At 40.9% G+C, this 24,764-nt stretch overlaps 2 protein-coding genes across 2 annotated transcripts; one reads left to right on the top strand and one right to left on the bottom strand.

Annotated features, from left to right (window-relative positions):
• Positions 1–209: 209 nt before the first annotated feature.
• On the top strand, positions 210–14,204 carry LOC149303310 (ectonucleoside triphosphate diphosphohydrolase 6-like). Its single transcript, XM_089481429.1, has 13 exons — positions 210–321; positions 594–670; positions 1,849–1,992; positions 3,323–3,398; positions 3,705–3,740; positions 4,595–4,683; positions 5,083–5,162; positions 5,876–5,940; positions 6,055–6,156; positions 6,965–7,105; positions 8,117–8,173; positions 8,604–8,716; positions 14,124–14,204. The coding sequence occupies exons 1-13, from the start codon at positions 210–212 to the stop codon at positions 14,202–14,204; spliced, it is 1,173 nt and encodes a 390-aa protein (XP_089337555.1).
• A 6,792-nt stretch (positions 14,205–20,996) lies between these two features.
• LOC149303309 (barrier-to-autointegration factor-like protein) lies at positions 20,997–21,806 on the bottom strand. Its single transcript, XM_089481656.1, has 2 exons — positions 21,681–21,806; positions 20,997–21,146 (listed from the first exon to the last, which is right to left on the bottom strand). The coding sequence occupies exons 1-2, from the start codon at positions 21,804–21,806 to the stop codon at positions 20,997–20,999; spliced, it is 276 nt and encodes a 91-aa protein (XP_089337782.1).
• Between the last annotated feature and the right edge of the window lie 2,958 nt (positions 21,807–24,764).

Here is a 24,764-nt window from a genome sequence, read left to right as displayed (position 1 = left end):
TTTAATTGAAAAAACAAAATGGACTGTAGTATAAATACGGATGCTTTTTGTTAAGAAAATGTGTGATTTGTTTACTTTACAGATTTTCAGCCATGAAGATTTCAAGGTCGTGCATTTTGTTTTCAACGGTCTCCATTACGTTGTTCGTTGCCTATATCTGGTGGTATCCTATTGCCCAGCTAACACTTGATGGTCCTGGATCAGCTGCCATGAGTGGAGAGGAAATAAGCAACAGAGATGAAGCATCTTATGGCATAATGTTTGATGCCGGGAGCACAGGGACTCGCATCCATATATATAGGTTTACTCGGGGCTCCACTGGTAAGTCATAACTTTTTTTATTATTTGTTTTATTTATATTTTAAAAGGAATATACAAGTTATTATGGCCGTCGGTTGCTATGGCGATAGTACCACTTCTTCAACCATATCTCATTATTGCACTTTATCTTTGCATCAGGAAGAACAGGCAGCCTAGAAGAGCCAAATAGGTCTTATCTGTTGACCTAAAAGCAGATAAACCGTTCTCATAAAGCTTGTTATGAGATAAGGCATTAATACTCATGGAAACTTTGTTTTATTCTCTTGTCAAAGATATTCCTCAACTGGAACATGAGACCTTTAAGGCCTTAAAGCCAGGACTGTCGGCATATGCAGACGAACCAGATAAGGTAAGTGAATATTTTTAAATACCCATTGTTTTTTATTTTTATTTTTTTGGTTATAGCATTTAGTGGAAAGTCCTACTATGTTCCCCAGGTTCTCCTATTCTAATATGTTATTGGGATTTGTATCCTAATTATAGCCTCTTTCATCCATCATGAGTATCTATGAAACCGCCTCTAATAGCAGATAGATTTATCTCCCCATAATATAGCCTCATTCGATACTGAAACATCATTTTGTTTTTGTGTAAACATAAAGGGACATTCCAGCCATTTTATACACTTTAATGAATATGATGTTCGTAGCCCCTTTAAATTTTCCTGGGGTCAGTTTTTGAAAATGCATGCAGAATCCCCCCAAATGCATTGCCCCCCTAGTTAAATGCCCTGCAGATGATGCAGGGGTCTGTTTAACCATCATTCCATCAGTTATACATTGGACACGACACCCTTTTCCTGTTGTAGGAGACAGCTGCAGCCATTGAATGCAAAGTGAAAGATTAAGTTTCTCTTCGATAACTCTACCTGAAGCAGGATTTTCTTCTCACTTTGCCAGCCGTCCTGGCACCTTGGCTAACGCAAGATATTTCCCATCCAGACAAAGAGATTTAGGTGGTTTAATGTTCTTATTTTCTTGCGGGGGGGGGTCTTAATCTCACATTAAAAGTTAATGAAATAAAAAGATTAAACACAATACTTGTGGCAGAACTACATGTGTTGGTAAAACTGGGGGTTGGTGCTAAAACTAGAGCAGCTGTGTAATTTTTTAATATGTGTGAAAGGTGTGGATGGATTTGCCCACTAGTGTTTACCGGTAACGTTCTTGCGAAGTGCGGCTATTTGGGGCATGAGACTGTCCCGTTATCAGCGCAGTTTCGGATGCTGGCTCTCGGAGCAGAGGAGGTTCTGAAAGGTAGTGTTAGGTTCGAGCACATCACACTTTGTGCAAGTAAATTGTCTTCCTGAGTGTGTGAATGCGATGTATAGAAAAGCACAATATTCTCTGCTATTTTGATATGCAAAATCTTTTTGTGCTTGGTGTCATTCATAGCAACTCATCAGGTGAGCCAGTAGCTTTCTCACTGCCTTGGGCGATCTTATCCCGACCCCGCTTGTGTAATAGGCGCGTGTTACTATTACAGACCATTCGTGGCTGACTCTTTTGTTGCCGTCAAACATTTCAGAGCGCTGCAGGGATAAATGAACTTCTCGATATTGCTAAGAAAGAAATACCCGAGTTCTTGCACAGATCCACTCCACTGGTCCTCAAAGCCACAGCTGGGTTACGTCTCTTACCAGGCGAGAAAGCGCAGAAGCTCCTGGATAAGGTAATCCGTTTTTTGTTCCTGGTGTCGGTTCGGTGTGTTTTGAAATGGGAAGAATCAGCTAATTATCCATTTACATGGTGATGAATACATAAAAACTGCCCTCTAATCACTAGTATATGCATTCCACTTTTTAAATATTCTACTTGTCGCCAGTGAAAATCAAACTAGTATTCATTTGTAGGTGCTGTTCCATCTATTCGCACGTGCTACTAAACACATTTAGAAACATTATTCCTTGCACAAGAAATAATTATTTCTTGTGGAGGTTTATATTCTTTATAAAATGCCTTATTCATTGCCAGGAAGTTTCATTGTCGCATGACACAATTGCAGGCACCGATAGATTGTTGCTACAGAAACCAAAATGGTTTCTTATGTCTTATGTGATTAACCCCTTCACGCCCCTATTGACCTATCGGCGTGTCTTAAAATAACTGTGCTTAAAAGGCCATTAGGACGTACCGATACGTCCTGACTTTTTTGCAGCGATAGGGGCAGATAGATGGCTGATTTCCTGCTGGCTGATCGCTTTTAACGGCGCTCAGCGCAAGTGCTCTTGCATAAGAAATGCCCGATTGTACGACTGCCGACGTCCACGGTAAGATCACTGGAGAGCAGGGTATACACTGCAGGGTCTACCTAGATCTTCTGGAATGTCTGATTTCTTCACCTGCTGGCCGATTGCAAGCACTGTGATTAGCAATGCAAGTCTATGAAGACGTGCTTGATGATTGCCGTGAGATCAGAGGGAAGAGTGAGAAACAAGGTTTCTCCCTGTTCCCACAAAGGGAAAGTTTTTTTTTTTGTTTTTTGGTTTTTTTTTTAATTTTTATAAATAAAAATAAGGGATCTCTGCACTGATAAAAAAAAAAATATCTATCTATATATATATATATATATATATATATATATATATATATATTTATTTTTTTTATTTTTTTTTTGTTTTTTTTGTTTTTTGTCAAAAGTTGGACACCAAACTAAGGACTGATTGTCCCCCAGAGTAGTTCTGCTTCATGTGACATCATTATTATTACCAAACATCACAAACGGACCTAATGGAAAGAATGTCTACTCAGGGTTTCTGAAAATATTATTAGACATATTTGTCTAACTGCATCTTGTTGATATAGGTCAATATAAAAATTATCTAGAGAAATGTGCAGTTTTGGCTACTCATATGAATTTTCATGCGCTCATAGAGCTTTTTAAAGTACTGTTACTGTATTTAATATTTTATAATCAATCCGTTCCATGTGTACCTTTCTGACATCCCAGAAAAGCTTCTTGTTCTGCGCTGACCGGTTACACATAATTATTTATTTTAAAGGTGACTGAAGTTTTTCAGGCGTCCCCCTTCCTTATAGGAAAGGACAGTGTTTCTATAATGAATGGAACTGATGAAGGTGAGTACATGTGAGCGACCATAACAAATCAATAGCCAGCCTTGTAATGGCAGTATCTGCTATGTTTTATTTAATAAAAAAGACAATTGCAAATTAATACAAAACTCTGGTGCCCATGTTTTCCTTATTTCTAGCCATTTAGTAATTTTGTTGATTATATTTTGAGGGCAATTATTCTACAGACTGCAGTGTTCAAAATGATTGTAATCATTCCTAGTTTCAGAGAACCCCATGCATTTACTGATTGATCTCCTGTGGTTGCTGGTTCGTAACTTTTTTGCAACTTAATTCTTTTATTTTTGATAGGAATATTTGCATGGATCACAGTAAACTTCTTAACGGGTAAGTGTTTTGAGTTTTTCAATAACATAATGTCCGTGTATACTTTTAACATATTTGACCTTGCGATCCTCTCCTTTTGGGGTCGCTATTGATTAAACCTGCAAGGTGGGCTGGGGATTAAATTCTGGCAGGTGGTAAATAACACACAATACTTTCTTACGCATGGTCGCGCTTTTAAAAGCTGTAAGAGTGCCTATAGAGGTAAGTTGGACAGCCTGATCAACAGTCTGGACCTGCAGCCTTTCCTCTTTCATATACTGGAACCGCAAGCATGTGGTTAAAATGCTTAAAAAAAAAAAAAAAAAAAAGGGTGGTTTGAATACTAAATAGCGTGATGAAAGTTGCATTGTAAAAGGCCACCACTGATTAGTTTTTGCTGAGCTGGCCCTGTGTAATGTAAAGTTAAATTAATTAGACGATCCAGAATTCTTACAGATTTAACTACACATAAGGAGGGGACAAGTTCAACCATTAAATAAATAATAATAATCATCAAACTAGCAAGCCAGCCACTATATAGTTAATGTGCCCCTCTTGTCAACTACCAGGTCATGCAGCCACTTTGGGCTCCCATTGACCTGTAGTGTCTCATCATGGGATAGACCTGAGTGACCTATGCAAGCCTCAAACAGAATGTCTTGCGTTACAATCCTCGGTGATTAAAGACATAAGTAAATGGAGACATTAAGCTCACACATTGCTCAAAAGCGGCTAGTAAGGCTTTGTTTTATCTGTTGTGTATTTGTACAGGTGCGTGTACGTACAATTAAAAACGTGCTCTGCATTAAATAAGAAAATACTTGATGCCAATCATGAAGGATTCTTGTTCACTGGCGATGTTATTGCTTTTTCAGGCAGTTTAATGAATCCTAGCCGAAAGCTCGCTGGAATGCTGGATCTCGGAGGTGGATCCACTCAAATTACCTTTTATCCTTACGTTAAGGTATCGATTTAATCGCACCCAATTAAAGGAATGAGCCCTTAAATTGTTTCGTGTGTGTATATGTGTGTGTATATATATATATATATATATATATATATATTTTTTTTTTTTTTTTAAATAAAAAAATAGTAATTTCCAATGATGTGTATTAACATGCTTTAACCCATAATATGAGTGCAGGTTGCCAGTCCAAGGCTTTGGCTGAACAGAACAAGAATTTTATCTTGGCAAAGCTTGCCGGTGACACATTGTTCTTTACTGTGGCCTTCTGCCAGAGAGCTGCAGTCCAGGATTTTAATTACGCATGCTTGATTGATGCATGATTACTGTGCAGTGACATAATTAAATCCCTTTTCATTATTGGATATTGTGACATGTTCGTAAATTTTGCAATTTTAGGAAACATTCCCCAATTCACCTGCTGGATACATCACCACCTTCCAGCTGTTCAACACCACCTACACCCTGTATTCACATAGGTGAGTATTTGTTTTCTGTTTAAACCTCTCAGCTTTCTGGTAAAATACTGGTTTACAAAAAAAAAAGCTTGTTAAAGATGGTATCAACCAGATCCACAAAATTATATTTTCTAACACTGAAAAAGTGAGTTTAAATGGAATTTTGAGAAGCATACTAGGAGTTAAAATCATATGAGTGTCCGATAATAACCATAGGCTATTTTGCCTGTTAACGTGCATGCATTTACTAAATGAAACATCATAATGAAAATGGCAGAAATACAGTGAAAATAAGGAAAACAAGGTTAATCATCATCTTCAACAAATCTTTTACTTCTGTGCCGAGATGATCTTGCTCCACAGAGAGAGCATCACAAATCTTAACACGATAAGGAGAGCTTCCTATGGGTTAACCTAACATATATTTGAAATGCAACATCTTCATAAGAGAGTAAGATATGATGATGTTCTGTCGAACTTAAGGAATTACCTGATTTTCTACGATTATTGTGGATGATTATTTATTAGCTGCACTGCACCCAGAGGGTTGAGAACTTTTGTTCCTGAATTAAGACCGAGCGCGGAGAGAAGTGGGGTGTGTGTCCTATAAAATATAGTAAGTCTTGATAACCGTATTTAATCACATTGACAATATTAAAGCAGATGTTGTTGTTGTAGATGTCTTCATTACAATTAACATAAGGGTTTTATATTGTTCTAATATCTCCCAACAGTTATCTAGGTCTTGGATTAATGTCAGCAAGGCTGGCAATCATGGGCGGTGAAGAAGGGAAGGCTTGTAAGTTTTTGTTGTGTTTTTTTTGTTCCATTCTTTTGTGTAATAGTGAAAACAACACACATATATATAATATATATATGTCTCACAACAGTGTTTTTGTAATTATTCTTGCAGTGAAACAAGGAGAAGGCTTGGTCACTCCCTGCTTAACACCTAGATTTGCCACAGAGTTTAATCAAGCGGGAATTACTTATCCCATACGAGGACAAGACACTGGTAAATGGTTTTTTTCTGCTATGAAAAAATAGAATGTTTCTAGATTAATATTAGAACAGTCGCAGTATAATTCCTTTTGGAGATGCTGGTTATTTATTGCAAAATATGGTTGGATTTACATTGCTTACCACCAGTTATTTAGATCACATAATATGTAAAGCAGGACTATGATGAGCATAATGAGAAGTGACAGTTCTCAAAGAGCCACCTGTAATGCATTAAATGTGAGTGCATTATAGAAGAGGGGTGATGATGTGTGTATGTTTGGTAATCATTAAAGTTCTGTTAAAGCCGCTATGGGTTCAGAGGCCATTTAAGCCCAACCATAATCCTGTGTAACATTACAGGTGTTGAGACTGCTAGGGTGCCAAAGGTTTTGAAGATTCTATATAGTGACTTGCCAAATGTGTTGCCCACATGGCTCTAATAGCGGTGCTCATGGAAAGCCTTGACTGGTCATTACTTAGAGTAATTACACCACGTGCATTCAAGGAGGGGTCTCAACCATAACATACTAGAAGCAAAATCGTAGGCTTATTAATGAACACAGTATCGCAGAATAGGAAGGAGTCCACTGAAAACTGTGTGAGATTCTGCCCATTTACCCTAAGATTGGGGCAACAACACTCCGACTCAGTGTCAAACACTGAGAGTTCCCACGGCTATAATATAATCTGCGCTGTGAGCTTTTTCATTTCTCAGAAGTATTTTTTTATTTATCATTCAAATCCCAAGTTAATGCCTGTGTCTGCAAAGAACAAATGTATCAGATGTTTGGCTCCTGTTTAATTTATTTTCCCCCTGCTAGAATCGTCTATGTATGAAGCATGTTCTGTAAGCGTATCAAAAATACTCAAAGGAAAAGTTCACGCAGCCACAGAAGTTTCAGACCTGTTCTTTTATGCATTTTCATATTATTACGATCGGGCTGTGGACACTCTCCTAATAGGTAAGCTGATTTAAAGCGATAGCTAATTTTTTTGTTTTTGTACCGTCAATAAGTAAAGCAAACCTTGTTTTGGATTCACTTTACCTAAGTTCTCCCACAACCCTAATGACAGGATAGGTAGTGGCTGCTGCCGAGTTCATCTTTGACAAAAGTAACTCTTGCAGTCACAAATTCGTATTTAAAAAAGAAAATGAATAGAAAGCATGAAAATACCGTATTGGCTCGGATATAGGCCGCACCCTAAAAGTTTGGTGCTTTTTTAAAGAAAAAAGCACCGAAAAGATATGCTACCACTGTCCTCCCCCCCCCCCCCCCCGAGATATGCTACCACTGTCGTCCTCCCCCCTGAGATATGCTGCCACTGTCCCCCCCCGAGATATGCTACCACTGTCCTCCTCTGCCCCCCCCCCCCGACTTACCGGAGCAGACTCCCGGGTGTCTTGCGGGGCCGGCGGGGGACATCTACGCAATATGCGTATACAACTTCCGGTCCGCACAATGCGCTTAGACAACCTCCCATGCCGGCACCCCCCCCCCCATGGGAAGTGCTGGCAGGGGAGGCTGTCTGAGCGTATCGGGGAGTAGGATGCAGGTCCCCTGCACCGCTGCGGGGGGGTCTGTATCCTAACCCCGCTGCCTGCCCGGCGCCCGGGACTGCATGTCCCGAGCGTCGGGCGCTAGACCCGCGAATATAGGCCGCACCCCCACTTTAAAGACTTAAAGTGGGGGGAAAAAGTGCGGCCTATATTCGAGCCAATACGGTAACATGGGAGCTGCCATTGTGCGGTGATGTGTAATAGAGCATTCACTGTGGTTCTATTCATATTCTATTCACCTTGGAGTGTAAATCCGGTTGCAGATGTCCGATCCGTAAATCCGAAGCTTCTGCCATCTTCCCCAAGGTGGCATTGGATATACAGACAAGGAGTGCCCTGCTTGCCCTGTGTACTTGTTTACATATAAATTAAAGCAGATCAGTCAATAAATACCAACACCTAATTGTTTTCCTAGATCCAGAGCTTGGAGGTTCTCTGAAGGTGAAGGATTTTGAAGTTACAGCCAGGAGAGGTAAGAAACTATTAAAATGAGGAATGTGTGTGTGTGTATATATGTGTAATATATATATATATATATATATATATATATATATAATGAAAGTCTACAATAAAATAGACTGAAATGTTGACCAGAAAATCGGAAAACAAAGTCCCTGGAGTGCCGGTAACTATCATTGGATTTTATATGATTTATTGCTACAGCTATTTGGCACCGGGCAGATAAGCAGTGGTTGGTGTGCAATACACACTTGTGGTTGTGGCAGCACCATGAGATTTCTGAGGAAAAAACAAGCCGTCTGGTGTCTGTAGATGAGTGTTTAATAATGCTTCTACTACATATATATTGGGTAAATACAACCTCAGATGAAGAAGATAAAAATGTTTACATCTTGCTGTGGCGCTACATGTGCATGACCAGCCGTTTGTGCATTTTTCCCTAGAGTGCAAAAATATGGAAAAGACAGCAGGTGAAAATCCATTTCTTTGTATGGATCTGACGTATATAACCTCCCTTCTGCAAGAACTGGGTTTCCCAAAGGAGAAGGAACTGAAGGTAATTGTATACATGTAACAGACTAGGTAGGCCTGGAGATGTTATTTAGGGCTGACACTAAGATGAGCTTTTATCATGAAAATGTGCAGTAACAGTACGATGGGGGAGGAAAAGTGGTAAGGGGCCTTTAGTTTCCCTTTTACTCTAATTAAGTATGTTTGTGACTTGGCGGGAAACAATCTTTTGGATCGCTGTATAACATTCAGCATTATAGGAGATAGAGGCTGAACTTTCATCTTTGAAAGTTTGATCTTTGTGCAGCGGGCTGTCCATTGCCTGGATGTTGCTCTTTAGCTCCCATCCCCTACAAATCTGAAAGTTATACAATGATCCAAAAGATGGCAACAAATCTTTTTTAGAATATGTATTTTTTCCCGTCGTGTAGTGTCAGTACCACGGGGTGTCGCTCTTCCTGGGACAAGGACCTAGAACCGAAGAGGTTAAGATACCTCCTAACCCCTCCTACTCCTCCCTATAAGAGCCCCGGCAACCCTCATACCTTCAGTTCTTTCCTTGTCCCATCGGCGGACGTTACGGAGCCGTTTAGACCCCTCGCTCTTATGCCGGCAGGTTGGAGCATGCGCACAGCGGTGGAACGCACGCCAGAGGGCGCTGCGTTCCACCAAGAGTACTGACACGCTATTGAGCATGCGTGATTCAGTTTCTCTTGTTCAGGGCGCGAAAACTAACTGGTTTTCGCATATATATAGCTGTGCTGCCCAGTCTGACAGCAGAGGAGCTTGTCAACACTGGGATTTCCGTGTCACCAGCCCCCCCACACGGATTGAGGAGTTGTAAGGTAGGATTTGGTTAATCTTACCCTGTCAAATCCTCTGCCCTGTATATTTTCTACTAAAAATTTTTTTTTTTTTTGTGTTTTATATTAGATGTCTGGTCCGGTTTCACCAGATAGGCCGGATAAAGAGAAATCTTTTACACCTGCTCCAAAAAAGGCTGTGGTTAAAACCAAACATTTATCGTGCACTGAATGTGCCACTCCGTTGCCGGATGGTTGTAAGAAGAAATTTTGCAATGCCTGCTCTGCTGAGAGTTTGGCAAAAGAAAAACAAAAAGACATGCAGTCTTTTTTAGGTTGGTTCCAGGACAACCTGGCGCAAACGTTTGAAACGTTTAAAGCAGCAGCTGCTACACCTGTGGAACCCGTTAAACTTAAATCCCACAAACGTAAGAGGGTATTATCCCCTCATTCTGATTTATCCTCTGGGGAGGTTTCTAGTTCATCCTATTCAGCTTCATCTAGTGGGGAGTCAGAGGATGAGACCAATTTTCCTCCACAGGAGCTGCGTAAATTTGTTAAGGAAGTCTCACAGCTTTTTCAGGATTCAGACCTGTCAGCGCACCCCAAAGGGTTGCCCATGTTATCTCACATGCAGAATCTCATGTATAGAGAGTGGAATAATCCAGGCAAAAGAGCCTTTATATCAAAGCACTCTAAGCAGCTTTTTTACCTTCAGGGCGATGAAAAATGGGAAGATATCCCTAAAGTAGACGTCCAGATAGCCCAGCTTTCCAAACGTACGACCATTCCCATTAGTGAAGTGGCTGGTCTTAAGGATCCTATGGATAAGAGGGCAGAAACGTCTTGCAGACGTATTTACCAATCATCTGGATTCCAGTGTAAAGTGGCGTTGTCTAGCGCATCTGTGGCTAAAGCGCAGGGTGTCTGGTTGCAGTCCTTAGAGGGCAGTCTTTCAGAATCTATGGATGACACTGGCTAATAGCTTCCTGCTGGAAGCTGCAGAAGAGGGCCTTAAGCTTTCAGCCCGTAACATGGGTTTGTCTTCCGTTGCCAGAAGGGCATTATGGCTACGTTCCTGGGCAGCAGATACTGCCTCCAAATCTACTCTATGCGATCTGCCCTTTGAAAGAACCAAGCTATTCGGTTCTTCCTTGGAGGAACTGATCAGACACATGTCTGATACTAAAAAGGCACTTCCTCAGGATAGGAAAAGCAGATGGAACAAGCGATACCAGTATAGACCTTCCAGGCCTTTTCAACCAGTTTTCAAGACTCAAGCCTTTCGTAAACAACACGAGAGAAAGTTTCAGGAACACCCTAAGAAACCAGAGGGTAGGAAGTTCTGACGGTGTTGGAGGTCGTCTGCAATGGTTCCTACCAAAATGGAGGCAAACCACAAACAATTCCTGGGTCCTCAGGATCATTGCGGACGGGTACAGGATAAAGTTTTCCAGTTTTCCTCGTCCTCTGTTCCTGATTTCGTGTTACCCCTCTCAGGTGAAGAACTCAGCACTGTTGGCCGAAAGCCTTACCCTTCTAAAAAAGGGTGTCATAGAGCCTGTTCCAAAGTATCAGGAGTTTCAGGGAGTTTATTCCCGTCTCTTCCTGGTCTCAAAGCCGGATGGGTCCTTCCGTCCAATTCTGGATTTAAAGAAAGTCAATGCATATATTCCTTACCGTCACTTCAGAATGGAATCCATTCTCACGGTTACCCGCCTGTTGAGACAAGGGGACCTTATGGTTACGTTAGACCTAAAAGATGCCTATCTCCATGTGCCTATCGCCATAGCCTCCAGGAAATATCTCAGGTTTGCCATAAGAGTCGGGACAAGAGTTCGTCATTTCCAGTTTACTGCTCTCCCTTTTGGCCTGTCGTCAGCTCCTCGGATCTTCACAAAGCTTTTAGCTCCTATTGCAGCGGCTTTACGGAAAGAGGGGATCACAGTCGTCCCTTATCTAGACGATTGGCTGCTAAAAGCAAGTTCTTCTCAGGAGCTCCGGGCACATCTCAGCTTTACGACCCGATGCTTGGGGGAACACGGCTGGATCATAAATTACAAAAAGTCCAACCTGATTCCAACTACGAAGATCCAGTTTCTGGGGCTCATAGTGGATTCCGTCTCTTCGAGACTTTATCTCCCACGCTCCAAGATCAAGAAGATAAAGAATCAGGTTTCCTTTCTGCAACAAAATCCAACCCTTTCCTTCAGGTTGGCTATGAGTATCCTGGGCAGTCTTACATCGTGTATTCCGGCAGTAAGCCTGTCCAAAGCGCAGTTGAGACCCCTGCAATGGGACATCCTACAACAGTGGTCCAGGAGACCGGAGGATCTAGATGTTACCTTCACGGTATCCAGGGAGGTTTTACTCCGGCTGAATTGGTGGAAAGCAAAGGAGCGCCTCACCCAAGGGCGATCTTTTCTACCACGTCATTGGATCACCCTCACCACGGATGCCTCCAAGGTAGGCTGGGGAGCTCATCTACTCGACCTCTGCAGTCAGGGCAGTTGGTCCTTAATCGATCAAGCCCAATCATCAAACTTTCGGGAACTGAAAGCTGTGTTCCTGGCACTCAAGACCTTCGGTCCAAGATTACGGGGGAAAGCTGTGAGAATCCAGTCCGACAATGCCACCACAGTCTCATATATAAACAGACAGGGTGGCACTCGGATTCCAAGGCTACAGGACCTTTCAGACCATCTCATGCGCTGGACCCAAAGAAACCTGGAGGATTTAGCAGCGACACATATCAAAGGAGTAGACAACTGTCTGGCAAACGATCTCAGCAGATCTCGTTGCTCCCAAGCAAACTGGTCCCTGGACAAGAGCATTTTTTCTCTCCTAGTTCAAAGATTCGGCCTACCAGATATAGACCTTATGGCGACCAGACAAAACAGGAAATTGCCAGTTTTCGCCTCCCTTTACAGGCAGGACAATCCCCCCCCTGCTAGACGGAATGTCAGTGGTTTGGTCTTTCAAGATGGCTTATGTGTTTCCTCCAGTAGCCATGATTCCTCGGATCCTCCTAAAGATTCGGGTAGACAGAGCCAGGGTTTTAGCTATTCTCCCTTATTGGCCGAATCGAAGTTGGTTTTCGGAGCTGCTCAGTATGGCGATTTCAGTATGGGAGCTGCCAGTTTCCTCCCATCTTCTGGAAAACAAGAACCTGTCCAAGGATGTTCTTCTGCAGTTCAGATTGACGGCCTGGCTGCTGCAAGGATGATCCTCCAGAGCAGAGGCGTTTCCAATTCTATGTCAGAAATCCTCTTGGGTTCAGTACGAAGATCTACGTCCACTATTTATCTTCGAGTCTGGAATAAATTTCTCCACTGGTGTGTCTCCAAAGGTTTGGATTTCTCTTCTCCCCCCACAAGTTCTGTTCTGGATTTTTTTGCAGGAAGGTTTTTCAGCGGGTCTCACAGTCTCGACGCTTAAGGGACAGGTTTCAGCCCTGAGTCATTTTCTCCTGTCGGAGTTGGCGTCCCAAGTTCTCGTCAGACGTTTTTTTAAGGCTGCCATCATTCAACGGCCTCCCAGACGTTCGCATTTTCCCTCCTGGGATTTGTCATTGGTCCTCCAAGCACTCTGCTCTGAACCATTCGAACCTTTGGAAGAGGTATCTCTAAAATTTTTATCCCTCAAGACGGCTTTTTTGGTGGCCATTACCTCAGCGAGGAGGGTCAGTGAACTTCAAGCTCTTTCCGCGGCTCCAGAATTTACTATTTTCCACCAAGATAAAGTCGTCCTGTATGTTAAACCTTCTTTTTTGCCCAAGGTTATCTCTGAAGCTAATGTCAATCAGCCATTAATTTTGCCCTCTTTCTTCCCGTCTCCTTCAACTCCGGAAGAATCACTCTGGCACACTTTAGACGTCCACAGAGCTCTACGAATTTATATAGACCGCACTGCTTTTTTCCGCTCCATGGATCAATTGTTTGTTAATTATTTTGGTAGATCCACAGGCAATGCAGCCTCCAAGCACACGATATCTCGATGGCTTTCCGATACTATTCGCTTAGCCTACTCTCTCAGTGGTCAGGTTCTTTCATCCCGCATTACTGCTCACTCCACCAGAGCTATGGCTACATCCTGGGCTGAAAGGTCTTCGGCATCTCCAGAAGAAATATGCAAAGCAGCTACTTGGTCTTCCTTTCACACGTTTATCAAGCATTACCGGCTAGATATCTTCTCCTCCTCTGATGCTGACTTCGGGCGTAAGGTGCTTCAGGCAGTTACCTCGTGACCGTTTTTTCCCCACCCAGGAGGGGTCATCTTGCTATATCCCCGTGGTACTGACACTACACGACGGGAAAAATAGTAATTTTACTTACCGTAAATTCTTTTTTCCTTAGTGTAGTGTCAGTACATATATCCCTCCCTGTGCATTTTTGTATTAAAATTATTTTTTGCAAGCTATCTTGTGTTTCTTGGTACTTTCTGAAGGTATGAGGGTTGCCGGGGCTCTTATAGGGAGGAGTAGGAGGGGTTAGGAGGTATCTTAACCTCTTCGGTTCTAGGTCCTTGTCCCAGGAAGAGCGACACCCCGTGGTACTGACACTACACTAAGGAAAAAAGAATTTACGGTAAGTAAAATTACTATTTTTTATTTTTTTTTACTCTTTCTAACCTTTATTTTTCCCTTCGCAGCTTGCCAATAAAATAAACCACGTTGAGACCAGCTGGGCTTTGGGAGCAACATTTTACTATACAAACATACTAAAAAACTGAATCCAACTTAAACAGATGAGAACTGCGAGCGGAAAAATGTGAATCAAAGTTTGCTAAATTGAATCCAATCCATTCCATTCTATTGAAACCTGCTGTGCTGGTATACAGGTGCGCGGTAAACTTGTGTTTACACAGTGATCGGGCACGATTTGCGAGGCGGAGGATTTGGGATGATTCTTTTGTTTTTAATTGAATGTTTATTTTTTTCTAGTAACAAAGTACTGTGATTATTTAATATTTTTTATTACCTCTTCGGAACTTCAGTGTCTTGTTTTATACAACAATATGGCCACCTTATCATAGATTATATTTATTTTTTGTGTCCTAAATGTGTCTAATTCTTTGTTCCTTACTGTCTGCTCTCACTCATTTATTTTTAACTGTTTTCTACGATGTTCCTTCCTTACATAATATTGACATTTAATTAGATTTTGTAATAAAACCATTGCATTTATGTTTGTGGCGCTGATGGCGTCTAGTGAAACTATTTAAGATAGTTTGACTATATCGTGGGCATTTTTTAAAAAAAATTGAGACCTCCTGTTAGCTCTGCCGTGCACTAAATCATAATTATAAAAACTATATATTTTAAATAACAAATGACCAGCCTAACTGGAAGGAGGGGGCATAGAATGCCGAGAGACGGATAAGAAGTGTAAATCTCTTATTGCAAATACCTTATCTGCCATACGATGTGTATAAGGTTTTAGACTACGGGTCAAATGGAATCTGGTCACTTTTTATTTGTAGGTTCTGTTACTCGACTGACTAATGAAGTCTTTTTTTGAAGTTGGTGGTTTTTTATGGGGCCATCACAGAAATACGTCTCGAACTTCTAACTACAACTTTTCCTATGTTGGCCCAATAAAAGTCAGACTTCAACTAAATACTTCATTTTCTCTAAGAATAATATGGCTATTATGTAGGCACATCAAAAAATTTGACATTCGGTGTATTGTAGTTTTACTATAGGCAACACCAGATCGATTAGGACACAAAGACAAGTGCCGAAGAAGGTCAATCAATTGTGGGTAATTCTGCTGGGAGAAGAGACACATAAGTGCCTTTTAACAATGAGGGGCAAAGGAAAGTTGCATAGTTAAGTGTGTGGGTTCATCATAGAGTGCCATGCATCTCTTGTGAATGTGTAACGTGAGCATGTAAGCTTTCATTTGTCTGAAAGCTAGTAGTATCTCTGCTAATGTACACAGAGACCTTCTGGAACGGCTCCCTTCAGCTTATTAAAGCCATACCTCCCAGGTACTCGTTCGGGGTAGGGGTTTTCATATGACAAGACACTTCAGCTTAGAACAAAGATGACTTCTGCTCGTTTGGAGATATTAAAAACGGCCACAAAATACAACCTCTGTTTAACAGGGTTTGTTTCAAATCGTATCTGTAGCTGCACGAGGAGAAAAACAGCAAACATGCTCTCAACACATTTATTGGAGAAAAATGTATAGCATCAGCATGATACTGGCCTAACCTCGCACACACGTTCCCTTTTTACTATACGTATGTATGCGTGGTTATGGCAGGATCACTCAAGCGACCAACTAAACCCATTTTGCTTTTTTAAATGAAGACATTCCAAGCATAACCAGTTGGGACAGATTTGCAAGATCTGCAATTTTAGCATACATTTGTTAAAATTTCATACAAATTTCCAGCACTCCGTTACTTGATAAATCGATTATAATAATCGGTTTTATATATAAGATTATAATCTGTAGCATGTTTCCCCATTGTAAGCCTTACGAATAGCTTCAAAGCTGTGCAGTACAAAGTCATCTTTGTGGTTGATTTTTTGGGTTTTTGTTTGCATTTTATTTTTGTCATGTCTAACTTCACTCTTCCTAACTTTGTATTGTTTTTCTTATGTTTTTTTTTTTTTAAATGCTATGGGTGTGTTACACATCTGGTTTCGATATTAGGTGTAACTACTGTGCAACACATGTAAATATATATTTCCTAGAACATATGAATGGAAGATCTCTTAAAGTCCTCTCTAATGTCCTACTCGTTACTTTAACGGACTGTATGTTTCCATTTCGCAGTTTGCCATGTTGTAATGAAAGTTGTCTATGTAAAATAAATATTTTAATGAGTGTATTTTTAATGTTATCTGTTGCCGTTTGTAAGGTGTTTCAAATGCCTTCTGCTACCTCAGTTTGCTAAAGTAAGGCTTTTAATGTTTGACACTCTCAAATGACAATGTTTCTGCATATTTGGCAACTGAAATACATTTTCATCTTTAGAAACCAATAATTACGTCTATCATTTTTAAAATATTTAATATTCAACTGAACGACCATTTTATTATTGAAATTCCGTCCCTGTATTGTTAGATGCTCTTTTCTAATTTTGTAATAAAATAAATGATTTTACCACAGTATACACCAGATCGAGCCCTTAAAAGATGCTGTTCCACCTACTCTACTGAATGTAATACTATTGTACTTAAAGATAGCATTAAAACCATCGTTGCCGCTACTGATGAATCTACTAATCCTTTTGAATAAATCATTTTAACCTCGAATACCTTTTTTATATATAATTTTTGTCTTCACTTAATTGGTATGTGCCACAAAAGCAGGCACTGATAGTTTGTTTCTATAGAATTAGTTTATTCAATGTTTTTGTTACAAATTGTGTGGAACAGCATTTTTAATGCCTACAATTTAATTTACTGGCATCCTCATGGTTGCCCAGGTTGTTCTACATAGGTAGTCGTATCAACAAGTCTGCATTGGTTGGCTTGAGGGTGTATTAATATATGCATAGATGAGCTCTGTATAATTTACCGGAGTCGGGGCAGAGCAGGAAGAGATTGTAGATATCTTATACAACGTATACATTTAAAGAGAAGTAGATGAGGTGCCCCCACCCCATACTGAGAATAATAGTCTGCTAGTCCCTGTATAGACATGGTCATGGGAGTAATGCTTACTGATGATACTGTTCTTCACAGTTGCATTTCGAGAACTGCCGCAGTGCTTGGAGATGTTGTTTAATTTGCTTTCATGCTGAAACAAAGGTCATTGGGAGGTTGAACGCCTTGTAATTCGCACTGAATTGATTTTTTATCATCATAAGGGTGCATATATTGACTCATTTTCTGTGATGCAGCCACCAAATGGTGACATTCTGTTACTGTAATTTAATGGGACAAAATATCTGGTGTCAAAAATATTCTAATATGACTGATAGCGTGTTTCCTTTTTGGATGTGTTTTTATAATCTGTATGTTCTAATCGCATGCCATTTGTAACTAGACTTTATATTTTTAAAATAAGTGGTAAAATGCCCTGTCAACTAAGGGCTGATCACAAAGATGGCACTGCAATAAAGACAATTATTGTAACAAACGAGTCTGAGTAATTTATTTGCATGTCATAAGATGTTAAAATGTTACTCTTTTTTGGTCACCTCCCTATTAAGTACAACACCTTGGACTTGCATGTAAAGACTTATTTATTTTAAATATCAGTTGTTTCTATATATTTATCTAACTAAACACCTCTGTTACAAAAAATAAATATTTCTGAAAGGTTAAACTCCTTCAGGAAATGTATCCTGTGTGTATGTAATTTTATACACATACACAGTGGATATAAAGTCTACACACATCTGTTAAAATGCAAGGTTCTTGTGCTGTTAAAGAATGAGACAAAGATAAATCATGTCAACTTTTTCCACCTTTGTGACCTATAACGTGAACAATTCAATTGCAAAACAAGCTGAAATCGTTGTGTGGGGGGGGACCTAGTTGCATAAAAGTGCACACCCTGTTATAACTGGTGCTGTGTTCAGAATAAACCAATCACATTCAAACTCATGTTAAAAAGCAGTCATTACACACCTGCCATTATTTAAAGTGATTCTGATTAATCACAAATAAAATTCAGCTGTTCGAGTAGGATTTACCTGACATTTGCTTAGTTGCATCTCAGAGCAGAAGCCATGGTCGGCAGAGAGCTTCCAAAGCATCAGAGGGATCTCATTGTTGAAAGATATCAGTCATTAGAAGGGTACAAAAGCATTTCCGAAGCATTAGATATACCATGGAACACAGTGAAGACAGTCATCATCGAGTGGAGACGACATGACACAACAGAAACATTACCAAGAACTGGACGTCCCTCCAAAATTGATGAAAAGACGAGAAGAAAACTGGTCAGGGAGGCTTACAAGAGGCCTACTGCAACATTAAAGGAACCGCAGGAATTTCTGGCAAGTACTGGCTGTGTGCTACATGTGACAACAATCTCACAGTACATGTTGGCATTCATGGTTCCCTCAATGAACTGTAGCTCCCCAGTGCCGGCAGCACTCATGCAGGCCCAGACCATGACACTCCCACCTCTGTGCTTGACTGTAGGCTAGATACACTTGTCTTTGTACTCCTCACCTGGTTGCCGCCACACATGCTTGACACCATCTGAACCAAATAAGTTTATCTTGGTCTCATGGACATGGTTCCAGTAATCCATGTCCTTGGTCTGCTTATCTTCAGCAATCTGTTTCCGGGCTTTCTTGTGCATCATCTTTAGAAGAGGCTTCTTTCTGGGACAACAGTCATGCAGACCAATTTGATGCAGTGTGCGGTGTATGGTCTGAGCACTGATACGCTGACCCTTCAATCTCTGCAGCAATGCTGGCAGCACTCATACTCATAGCACTCTATGTCCCAGAAAACCTCTGGATATAACGCTGAGCACATGCACTCAACTTCTTTGAGGCCTGTTCTGGCCCACCGTGCTGCAGCTCAGTTTCAGGGTCTTGGCAATCTTCTTATAGCCCAGGCTTTTTGTAGAGCAACAATTCTTTTTTTCAGATCCTCAGAGAGTTCTTTGCCATGAGGTGCCTTGTTGAACTTCCAGTATGTGAGTGTGTGAGCGATAACACCAAATTTAACACACCTGCTCCCCATTCACACCTGAGACCTTGTAACACTAACGAGTCACATAACACCAGGAAGGGGAAACGGCTGATTGGGCCCAATTTGTGCAATGCAAACCTCCACTGCTGGTGGCTAGTACTTCTGCCGGGGCTTCTATGACTGAGTGCCAGCATCACATGACCTTCCGGTGCTCCACCATAGAAGCCCTGGCAGAAGTGCCGGCAACAGTGGAGGTTGTCTGTGCGCATTCCGCAAACGTTCATTCGCTGCGGGATGTGCACAGACAACCTCCGCTGCCGGCACTTCTATGGTAGAGCAACGGAAGGTCAAGTGATGCCCGCGCTTCATCATAGAAGCCTCCAGAGGAAGTGCCGGCAGCAGCAGAGGCTTGTAGTCAGACCTCTATTTGAGGTCTGATTAGAAGACGACCTTGAATATAAGACGAGGGGTATTTTTCAGAGCAATCAAGCAAATATGGTATTAGCCTGCTAACCGATATATGGCCATATAGTGTGATGGAATCTCCAATATTAATGCCTTAGATATGTTTTTGGAATAGTGTTCACTGGGTATGCACTGATTTCTTGCTTTATGTGTACTTTTCGGTCATTATTCCAGCAGCAATCCCGGAATTTCAATGCATATGACCTTTTATACTTAAGTATACTACATAGAAGCCACTGTATATAGGTAATAGGACACCATCAAAATGTATGTGATTTTTGGTAAATGGAAAACTCAATCAGAACGTTATCACTAGAAAGAAAATACAAGTTTTGCTTAATACATACACCATACCCACCCAACCATTGAAAGGACACAGGTGTGGTTATTATCTTTTAGGCCAGCACTATATGCAGTTGCTCCATATACACAGTCTTTATGAAGGCAGCAGAACAGTGAATTGTCAACATCCGTTTGCCTATAACAACACATCTTTCCAGGAGCGGGCTAGTAATATTATATTATTACATATTACTACACAGGGCATACTATGTAAGCAATGTCTGTCTCTTCAAGAACAGTCAATGTTTGATTCTGTAAACTGGAATAATTCGACGAACTGGAATATTTTCCCATAATAGCAAGCAAACCCCTGGCACCTTGTGCCAATGCAGCACTGCTTATTTAATTTTGCTTCCAAAATAGTTTTTTTGTGACATTATACATAGCTAACGAGACAGCACACAATTTTCAAAATGGGGCTAAAAAAAAAGTTGGTGACTTTCAGGATGTGACCATCGCCCCACAAATAATGTTATCCAGTAATACAAAATGCCTGCAGACTAATCAAATGGTAAATATCAGTCCATTCCAGCACCACCAACTTGGCATTGAGAAAACATTCCCTATAACATGAAATTGTAAAATACTCATTACAGTAATATTCAGAATTACAACAGACTGAAGTATATTTAAAATTAGTTCAATATGTCCCGCTGATTTGCCACCATGTTTCTTATCAGAATATTTACACCCAGCACTTTGAATATTGTAGCCCAACACATAAGATGTGGCCAGAGACAAATTTGATGGTACATATGTAAAATCTATTTTATGTATTGGATTTAAATTCTCATCCTCAAAAATAAGCAAGTATATAATAATAAACAAACAGTATATACTGTACTTTACAATTATCACATAATTGTAAAAATGTTGGTTGCTATCCCACTGTTGTGTCAAATCGTAGCTTACTGCTTGCATGGTTCCAGGAAAGGTTTGTTAGAAAGAACACCACTTGTATACATTTCACTTTATTTCAATAGAAAATCTAAATTAGTACATTGGTATAAAAAAGGTAATTTCTGTGCAATGCATTTTGACTGCATGTTAAAGTTTTAACTCCACTTGCAGAGATGTTAAAAAAAATCTGCAAAAAGTGCCCATCATAGAAAGGATGAACACCACTCCTTCAGACAGGACGAGCAGAGCTCTGCTTGACGAGAGTTTGCCCCGCAGGCATCTTTCAGCCAGTCTTTGAAGAGATCATCTGCATCCTTCCTCAGTATCAGAAACTGTCCCAGAAGTACATATGCCTAAAAAAACAAAGGTTTGTAGATGCTACGGGAGGTGCTACGGGAGGTTTCTAAATCTGTAATACTTTACATAATCTGGCTTGATTTCAGTTTAATAGCTGTCTAGGAAGGCTAATCAAATCAGAGTAATTTTGCATATTAAAACATTGCGGATGAACACTATTACAGATTAGACTAAGGGTAGCCAACAGGCAGCTTTCCTCATGTTGCTGAATTACAATCCCAATGATTTTCAAAGAGTTTTTGCATTAAGGTAATCTTGTGAGTGTTTCTCAACCTGCGGCACATGAACCATCGTATTTTATCCGAGAGCTCCAGGTTATGCTCTAACGCCTGTTAATTATGCTTCAGACGAAATACTCCTAAACTAAAGTTGAAAATCGTTGGTAGGGAAAAATATATAATATACACTCTTGCGCTAGAGTGTGTATTATAATTACCAACATTAATCTTATTCTGATTATAATACATTTACATAGCACATCGCAGCACTAGTCAGTTTCCCTTGATCACAAGACTTGTAGCACAGCTTACCTTATCAAAGCCAAGTTCTTCTAATTTGCCTCCAAGAACTTCACCGATACCAGCTAATGCCATTATTGGTTTGTCGCCCATAGGCTCGGACACGAAGTCCCTGTGCTTCTGAGACGTGTGCGACATGTTTGCTACAAACAGAATGGCAGCAGTTACATTATCACAGGTATAATAATACACGTAGACAGGCCATGGCTAAGCCAAAGGGTTTTAACGGAGCGGTCATTCTCCGTCACTCAAAGGGTTGCAGTCACTAAAGCGAGAGTTCATGGTTTAACTCCTTGACCTTGTTATACATCGTGAAGGTCCCACCCCGGTGATCTTGTGTTACAGGAAGCGTGGCTAACATATAGTTAAGTCAACAAGATTTATGTACGCAGGACCTCATCCACTGAATTACACAGGACCGGCTCATACTGGAGTGTTGGCCGTTTATAATGAATAGTGAAGTGAGGGAGATTGACTCACACCTTTCCCGAAACTCTCCCTTTAGTGAATAAGCCACAGAGTGAAAAGGGGAGAATCACAAACACACATTTGAAGAGCTTTTCTGGTAAACACAATGGGAAATGAGGCCATTGGAGAAAAAAAGTCTCTTCTCTGAAACAATAGCGCCCCCATAAAATGTAATGGTGAAAAAGCCCATTGCACCAGACACAAACAGATGGGAGTCCAAGCTGCTTATTTAGATATATTATTTTATCTATTGGGACACTGACACCCTAACAGTGCAGTTGCTTTATATATATATATATATAAATCTATTTTATATACAGTGTTATGCGTACAGCTTAGCACTTAAGGGGTTAAAGGACAATTATTTCCCCCAGAAACCCATTCTAATGCAACAATGGCGGCTCTTGTTTCGTTAGCTCAGGAATTAGACGCATATCAGGCTATTCTATCGCGATAGCCCTCTCAGCACACCGCCAGCAGACATTACCAGGATGTGAATGCCTTTCACTCTGCACCACCCTCTCCTCACAAACGCAAAAGCCGCGCCAAACTACCATAACGCCACGCCCCCTACATCTCCTCTTTAAAGACAAGCTCACTGACGTCAAAAACCTAGAACCCAACCAAAATAAAGATGCCGCTCCCGAGGGACCAATGAAACGTTCCTTAGCTATAAGTCTACCTAGCAACGTCGAGTAATTGACATTAGCGTAACATTACATTTCGTCCCGTAGAAGCGTTTAGAAGCGGGTTAGCAGGGATGCGGACGCGGCATAAAGTGTATTTATAGCACAGAGACCCGCGTTCGGCTATCTCTTGTCGGCATTGTGTTGCACATAATGCAGCAGTTCTATTGTGGGGTTTATATGAGCGTATTTATTACCCTCAGTGATTATTTCTAATACCTCTGCATTTTAAAGCCAATATGGCTCGTGCATTTAGATGCCTGTCACCCAGGCCTCACCTGCTGTCACCCAGGCCTCACGTGACGTCTATACAATAGTCCATGTGTAAGGTAACCCCTTCCTGAAGGTGATGTATACCTGACAGCTTTCCCAGCTCCGGTGACATAGACCTGACAATCTGGATTGTAAACTCGTTGAGCAGGGGCCTCCTCACCTGTTGTCTCTGTAAGTCAAATTGTTATGTTACATACTACTTGTGTCCTGTGCACCCATTGTACAGCGCTACGGAATTTGATGGCGCTATATACAACAATAAATAATAATAGACGTGATATACAACTTATGCTACATCCCCAATAGTTCTTTCAGTGCCCCTCACTTGGACCCAGAGAACTATCTTGAATCTAGCAAGTGACCAATTCTTTACATCATGAAGAACGGGCAAAATAGAGATGGGCAGAATAGACTTTATCTGCTGTGTTTCTATGATGGCAAGGTTTGTGTTGGCAGAGCATGCTGCACATTACCGGTTACATCCCACCGTAAGCCACCACTGTGACATCCCAGATCACACTCCCAAAGTGTGGCACCATTTAAGTTGTCTATGAATCCACCGCCTTCATGAAGTCTTCTCAGTTCTGTGTCAATGGGGTGACAAGTGGAATGTCCTACTCTCCTACTCTGTATCATTTGACTCTGGATATAGTGATGTATTTTATTTATGGTGCTGCTCTTGGCTTAAAGACCACTACAACTTCAAAGGCATACCTCAATGGAGACAGTCCCATCCAGCCTGCTTGCATTTATCTCATAATAGGGTGATCACACCAGCCATTTTCCCAGAATGCATGCACATTTTATATGTTGACTGTTTGCGCATCTGGAAAATTCTGCCCTGCGGTTGTAGGATATATATAAACTTTTTTTTTTTTAAAGCGGAAGAGAGAGAGGGCGCCGAGTGGTTTTCGCTTACCAAGTGGCATCTTTGAGGGGGCATTTAAATTATTTACTGCAACCTTTATGTATACACACTTTCTACCCAGTCTCTTGTGGTGAAAGTGTATTTGGTGGTAATTATTGAATGTGTTGTTTGCAAAATGTACACCAGCCTGCGTATTACTGGGCCATCTGATGAGGCTCGCTCTCTTGGCCCAAAAGATGCCAACCACTACTAAATAACAGCTGTATTCAATTATTCCTTTGGGTTTACTAATGCGACGATAGCCATCAAATAAAATCCCACCTTTTACATGTAACGCCACTTCCTTATCCATAAAGGTAACACGTTCCCAGCAGAGTTGCCTGCGGAGTATTTTAAAACCACCAGTGTGTGGACATGATGTGGTGAGTATGTTCGCCGAGATAAGAAGTGGGTTTTCACAATGTAAAAGTCCTGTTTCCTGCTTAATTACTTAATTACAGTTGTCGAAAATGAAATGTAAAAAGGTACTATTGCTTGCGTAAACTTGCGAAGTTTGCAAATGGATTTACCATTGCCCACCTAATGTAAGCTTCTTAGTCTCACATATGCTTCCTTCAATTCTTCTGGTATAATAACTTAATTGTCCCTGCTATCTACTCCAGCTGCTAAAGTGCCACAGGCTAATTATTAAAGTAAGCAGTATAGAGCATTTTGGTTTCCATTCACTGACATTTTCCACAGGTTGATTGTCAAAGTCCAAACCACAGTCAGTCTCTGGATACAGTACAAGGTTGCCTGCCA

Source organism: Sceloporus occidentalis, unplaced genomic scaffold (genome assembly GCF_023333645.1).
Source record: "Sceloporus occidentalis isolate IW3139 unplaced genomic scaffold, rSceOcc1.0.p SCAF_15, whole genome shotgun sequence".
Taxonomy (NCBI): Eukaryota; Metazoa; Chordata; class Lepidosauria; order Squamata; family Phrynosomatidae; genus Sceloporus; species Sceloporus occidentalis.
This window is presented reverse-complemented; position numbering and strand designations above follow the sequence as displayed.

Excerpts from the sequence above, each read along its gene's own strand:
- LOC149303310 (XM_089481429.1), top strand. The coding sequence starts at position 210 with ATGAGTGGAGAGGAAATAAGCAACAGAGATGAAGCATCTTATGGCATA. Across the intron at positions 1,993-3,322 it reads CGCAGAAGCTCCTGGATAAG|GTGACTGAAGTTTTTCAGGC; the intron begins GTAATCCGTTTT and ends TTTATTTTAAAG. Across the intron at positions 6,157-6,964 it reads CATACGAGGACAAGACACTG|AATCGTCTATGTATGAAGCA; the intron begins GTAAATGGTTTT and ends TCCCCCTGCTAG.
- LOC149303309 (XM_089481656.1), bottom strand. The coding sequence starts at position 21,806 with ATGTCGCACACGTCTCAGAAGCACAGGGACTTCGTGTCCGAGCCTATG. Across the intron at positions 21,147-21,680 it reads AAGAACTTGGCTTTGATAAG|GCATATGTACTTCTGGGACA; the intron begins GTAAGCTGTGCT and ends TTGTTTTTTTAG.